We start from the raw sequence: 6000 nt of genomic DNA on the forward strand, positions 1-6000 counted from the left end.
AAAAGCTAATTTTTTTAAAAAAATAAAATCAAACTAACACACTAAAGTCAATTATTGCAAAACCAAGTAGTGCCAGATTGCAGGAAATGTGGAAATGCAAGAAGAAACCAAACCCAATTCCTAGGATGCATGATGAAATAAGATATTATCATCAGCAAGAGGTCCCAAGTACAAATTAACCCAAGATTACCTTATTTAACTTCTCAATAAGCAAACCCAAAATGTACTTATTCATCTACTCAATCAACTACATAAGGATTTACAAGAAAGTAGACACTGATGTCATTAAATCAAATAATTTCATATAGCGGCCAAGTAAAAGCCTTGAAGCAATAGTCCATGCTAATATAGAAGCATCCACAGGATGAGTAAACAATCATTCTCCATATAGATAGCTTAGAATTCAGCTTCCTCTGCAATACATGAAAATATACGTATTACGTAGCAGTTAAGCTGGAGAATTACGAAGCTGTAATTTGGAATACGATGGCAAAATGAATGAAAAAATGCGTTGAACCAGTAAAGTGATAATACCAGGCCCAGTATCATCAACATTATAATCGTCTTCATCGTCGTCAAAGTACTCATTCTGCAAAATTTTAATTTAGTTAGTTCTCCTTGTAATACGAAAATGAAAACAAATCTTAGCAATTGAATGCTTCATATGGGAGAATAAATAAAACACACTCAACAAAAAAGAAGAGGGAAAAAAGTGAAGTGACTATTCAAACTTCAACCATGTCCCCAAACTACTGATAATTCTTTGATGCCCCACATTACTCCCTTATTTCTAAAATCCAATTTTACAAACATATTACATTGAATGCTGAGATAGGTTTGTTATGTGAGTCAAAGGACGAATGTGTAGTGCATACATATTAACAAATGCCAAGTGTAATATAGTCTACGCTCTTAACAAGTCTTGTTTTATGATTTCTTTTCCTTCACATGGGCAAGTAGTATGTGTAATATTTGTAATACAAATGCTAGATTCTCTTATAGACTCAACTTCAAAAATTTCAAAGAAAGCATAGCTATACAGGTTGTAATGATATTTGTCTATGTAGAGAAATTGTCTCTTATGATGGAATCCAAGAAATACTAACAGTCTGAATTGTTCAATTGCTTGTTGTAATGATATTTGTCTATGTAGAGAAATTGTCTCTTATGATGGAATCCAAGAAATACTAACAGTCTGAATTGTTCAATTGCTTCTTTCTTTTATGAAAGTACTGCCCTCGAAGTGATAAACATAACATTTGGTACGTGTAATGCCCCGTCTACTTTCATGCCACTATTGAATGCTTATGTCATATTTGAGGAAGTTTACTATTTATTTACAATATATTGGTCTATAGTCAATCCGTAGAGGACCATGTTTCATATTTTGAGACGGTTTTGAGATGTTTATTGAACCACCAATTTTTTCTCAAAACAGACCAACTGTGGTTTTGCTAAAACTTCAATTTCGTACTTGCGACATATTGTTTGGGATAACTCAATCTTTTCCAGGTTTTGATTCAGAGAACCCAATGGAGGTTTCTCCACTCCTGCAATTCTCTACTGTGTGTACAGGGTTTGTTATTTATTATTAATTGTAGAGTTCTCTCTATAGCTTCAGTTTCATTTATACAATGTGGAGAACATGTACTTTATTTGTATAAGACCGATAGCATTTACTGAGTGAAATTTGAGCAGGTAGAGCTTGAAACTTGAGCAGGTAGAGCTTGAAATTTGTTAGGTACGGTCACTATCTATTATGCTGAAATTAAAAAGGTGCCTTCAAAGTTGCAATCTAGAGATTTGAATTCATTGGATATAGTTTTCTCATCGTACGACTGTTTTGATATGTTTGATGCAAGCAAGGCTGCCATTTTGTAGCATGAACAGCGCCATTGGGGATGGAAATAATTTATGCTACGACAAGATTGAAATTTTCATGTGACACGCACATGGTTTGGTTTCTATAAAACCTATGGCACTTTTAATAAACATGGTTGGCTGGCTTTGATTTAATTTGTGTTGGAAAATAAATATCAAAAAGCTGAATTGCCTAGTCTGACTCATGTTTTCTTTCTATTCAAATTTATGCTTAGTTTTATGTTTTGAAGTTTTAAATGTTCATTTCTTTTATATTAGACTTCCTTATGTAGTTGTGGAACTCATGTGGCTATTTCTCAGTTTCTAATTAATTGTAAATTTGGAATTTCAATCATGTGATATTTTATTTTTGTGTTTTTGCTCTTGCTTTACTCAATATAATAATTTACTTATATTTTCTGCTTCACTGTGATCAGGTTTGAATTTTCTGTGATGAATAATAGCGTAGCAATAATTTTGTGTTTATAGTTCTTCATTACAGTTTGGCTGAACTTTGCTTGTTTTGTATTCTAGATGCTAGCTTCTGAGTTTAAAAGAGACATTGTCATGTTACTATTGGTTATGTCTTTGTCATTCTTGCAATCATTATGCTAGAAAATTATCATTTCTTTTGTTTTTTCAAGCTAATGTATTTCTTGAGGATTTGTAACATGGTGTATATTCCTTAATCTATATCTGATTCTTTTTCAATTTTCGAGTTGATTTTCAATTGAATTTGGCATCACTAAATTTTGCCAGTTTGGATGACTTCTTCATTATATATATATATATATATATATATATATATATATATATATATATATATATATATATATTCGAAGAACTTCAATTTGAAAATTTTATGGGGTGAGCTTTACAAATGCAACATATTCTTTTCACAAGTACAAGAATGGTAAAATTAACACATCATCGTAGAGGATAGAGTGGAACCAACCTGATTATAATCACCATCTTGGAAATCATCTTCGGACTCGTTACCCTCTTCATTTTCCACTTCATCTTCACTTTCTTCATCTTTTTCCTCCTTTTTTCTTTTACTGTCTTCCTGTTACGAACCCAAGAGTTGGATTCCAAAGAAATAAGGCTTTTAGTTAAGAAATAAGAAATAACAAGAGAGCAAGCTCTACTACACTCGTTAAAAAACCAATTATAACTAAAATACATGCCAAAGATCCTTTTCTAAGGGAAGGTTATATTTATAGGCAATATGTTACAAAGAGAAAGTGATAATGGGTAAAGAACCATAGCAACAAACCTATAACAGAAGATAGAAATCTAACTAAACCTTAAACCTAGCTAACTAACTTACAAAACAAATAACTAACTAACTTACTCTAACAATTCGTAACTACTCCAATTTACATTTATTTTATAATCCTAACAATTTCCCCTAAAGGTGGAAGAATCGTCAGCAAAGGATTTCACCGGACAAAATGTAGGTAACCCAACAACGTAAATCAAACAAGAAAATCTTACTACAAAAACTAATGATCAAGGGTTCGATTCTCTGTGAAGTTTACTGTTCTAGCAGAGATGGTAATGATGCTAATGAATAGTTGTGTCAATCGTAGCGTCGTGCTGGTAGCAGTGGCAGCTCATACAATTAACAACATTGGTGATAAGTGATAACAGTGGGAAGACAATAATAAAGGGAACAGGCACCGCCAGTAATAACAAAAAAATGGTGTTGATGTACAGGCGGTTGACAGCAGAGGTGGACAGGTGGCTGTCGAAGTATTAAACTAAGGTTGCTCTATAACGTATAACACCATACATGTGTTGGCCAGAGACTGGATCTGGTTGATTCTTAGATTGGTGGTTTGGATGGAGAAGTTAAGGAATTGAGAGATAAGGAGGAGGATGATCAAATCCCTAGCCCAGTAAAATACTAACTATACTAAGATTTGTCATGTAAAAACCAAAAAAGTAAAAATTATTGTTAGGAACTATAAAAAAAGAAGTTGAGAAGAGCTTTATTTAATTTATCCCAAATACATGGACATTTTAAATTAGAATTCTAATTTTAAAGGGTATTCCAAACCTTCTGTGTAAAAAAAAAATAAAGGCATGTTAAACCTAGAAAATAGAATTACAGATTTCAATTCAAAGTCTAATCCCAAGTCCCGTACTGGAGCTGAAAGAAATCAGAAAATCATTGTCACCATATCCATATCTCGTAACACAATATTACTCAGTAACTCACACTTAATCAATTAAGGAATCAAAAAAGGACTGGAAGTGTTAAAATGAAGAAAACAAAAATTAAAAAAATAAAGGAAAGAATTGTAGGCATAGGTGCTCTACCAGGCGACTCTTCTCTATATCATCAAACATTGCCGCCAATTTTTTCTGACCTGCCACACAAACATCTTGATCAGTATACATAAAAATCAGTATACATAAAAATATATAAAGGCTTTACCTTTATTACTCCCTCCGTTTCAAAATGAGTGTCGTTTTAGGTGTTTACACACATATTAAGAAATGCAATGATTAAAAGAAAGAGAATGATTATTTTACCAAATTATCCTTATTAACTATTGGTTAGTTTTAAAAGTAATACTTTGGAAGTAGTGTGCAGAGTATTAATTGGAGGGTACAATTGAAAGGAAAAAGTTATTATTGCATTGGAAACTGAAAGCGACACTCATTTTGAAACAATTTTTTTTGGCTAAAGCGACACTCATTTTGAAACGGAGGGAGTATAAGTAAACAGAGATCCACCTCATAACATGGATAATATCCCATGATAATATAGACTAGACTAGAATAGCAAAACCATATGTACATGGAATAATCAATACTCAGTAGAATGGCAGGTGTGCAATTCCAAAATAGATCCTGCTCTTCAAATTTGAATAACTTACACATATTTGCAGAAAACTAATAGCTTAACAAAATAAAAAGAAAAAGGTCATATGAAATCACCTTCTTCTGGGTTCCATGTACGTTTTTTCCGGCTCACCATAGTTTTACCTGAAATTACCAATTTAGGTCTAAATCATTAGTTACCAGGAACTAAAACGCATAAAGAAAACTAGAAAGATTTTTCCACAAGATATATAACCATTATTCATACCTGGAACCAACTCCTTAATAAATTCGTCGTAAACTAAAACCTGTGGCAGAGAATCACGAGTAAAGCTGGTCTTCTTCTTGTCAGAGAATCTTTGTACGTGCATCTTTCTTTTGCGCCCTGACAGTTAAGCAGGAAAAGCCAGTATACTTGTTAAGTAAGGGAGGAGGCAGATATGTAGGACAAATACGGTGCCATATAAGCATTGAAAACATTCTAGATGCAGTATGCCTAAATTTGTCCAATGTCATTGTCACCACTTTAATTGTAATTTGGTAAGAATTATGCGTGTTTGAAATCAGAATTTGTAATGAGCATCTCACAGCAATTGAATTGAATCCATACCCTTGAATTGTGCCTTCTCCTCCAAGAAATAAGGAGCAGATCTGAAAAAATTATCAAACTCATGATCCAATTTACATAACCGTCTCATAGAAGCATCCACTTCTCCGGGTTTAGCATCAGGCAAGTTAATATCCTGTAGCATCAGATTAAACAGCAAACAGATACTGACACATGTCGGACACCAGACACGACGAGAGTCTACAAGGTATTATTGATTGATAGTAGTACTAGTAAATAAAAAAAAGTTACCTCGGGAAAAACAACAAATGGGACTGGACGGACATATGCGCCTCTTCCACGTCCACGGAATCCCCATCCTCCTCCTCTGCCAGCCATTTACGACGCTGAAATTCGAATTTCAGAATTCAAACTCACGTAATAGGAAATTAGGTTGACGGAGAGATACCTGAAGAAAACGGTGGGATGAAGGTGTGCACCACGGTGCCCGTCACGACGGTAACTTCTTTCTGCTTGCGCTTGCGGGTTAGGGATGCAGGGTTTTTTATTTATGGATTAATTTTTATTTTATTTTTTTGGTTACAATTTATGGATTAATTAAGTATAAGGGTTAATAGGCTTTTACCCCGTGACTTTTGGTTTTGCCCCTTAGGAAAAAAAAAATTTTAGATTACGTCTTTGTAAAATGGAGATTCTTTGGTTTTGCCCCCTGAGTCAGTTGAGTCAGCAGAATCTCCTAC

At 33.6% G+C, this 6000-nt stretch overlaps 1 protein-coding gene across 2 annotated transcripts; it reads right to left on the bottom strand.

The window, feature by feature from the left end:
* Window positions 1–95: 95 nt before the first annotated feature.
* Window positions 96–5781, bottom strand: LOC146953278 (DNA-directed RNA polymerase III subunit). 2 transcript variants are annotated; one of them, XM_085708506.1, is made up of 10 exons: window positions 5709–5781; window positions 5552–5646; window positions 5366–5435; window positions 5303–5335; window positions 4961–5077; window positions 4810–4857; window positions 4186–4235; window positions 2816–2926; window positions 535–589; window positions 96–413 (listed from the first exon to the last, which is right to left on the bottom strand). In XM_085708506.1, the coding sequence occupies exons 2-10, from the start codon at window positions 5636–5638 to the stop codon at window positions 397–399; spliced, it is 588 nt and encodes a 195-aa protein (XP_085564632.1). In that variant the 5' UTR covers window positions 5639–5646; window positions 5709–5781; the 3' UTR covers window positions 96–396. The 2 variants fall into 2 exon arrangements, with proteins under 2 accessions (XP_085564632.1, XP_085564631.1); XM_085708505.1 differs by having other exon boundaries at window positions 5303–5435.
* Between the last annotated feature and the right edge of the window lie 219 nt (window positions 5782–6000).

This window comes from Medicago sativa, chromosome 1 (assembly GCF_051527215.1).
Source record: "Medicago sativa cultivar Bolivia chromosome 1, Bolivia_mono, whole genome shotgun sequence".
Classification (NCBI taxonomy): domain Eukaryota; kingdom Viridiplantae; phylum Streptophyta; class Magnoliopsida; order Fabales; family Fabaceae; genus Medicago; species Medicago sativa.

Bases quoted from the DNA above. Each gene is read 5' to 3' on its own strand.
- LOC146953278 (XM_085708505.1), bottom strand. From the start codon at position 5,638: ATGGCTGGCAGAGGAGGAGGATGGGGATTCCGTGGACGTGGAAGAGGC. The intron at 5,078-5,302 runs GTATGGATTCAA...CTTAACTGTCAG, and splicing joins GGAGAAGGCACAATTCAAGG to GGCGCAAAAGAAAGATGCAC. The intron at 590-2,815 runs GTTGGTTCCACT...AAAATTTTGCAG, and splicing joins AAGATGGTGATTATAATCAG to AATGAGTACTTTGACGACGA.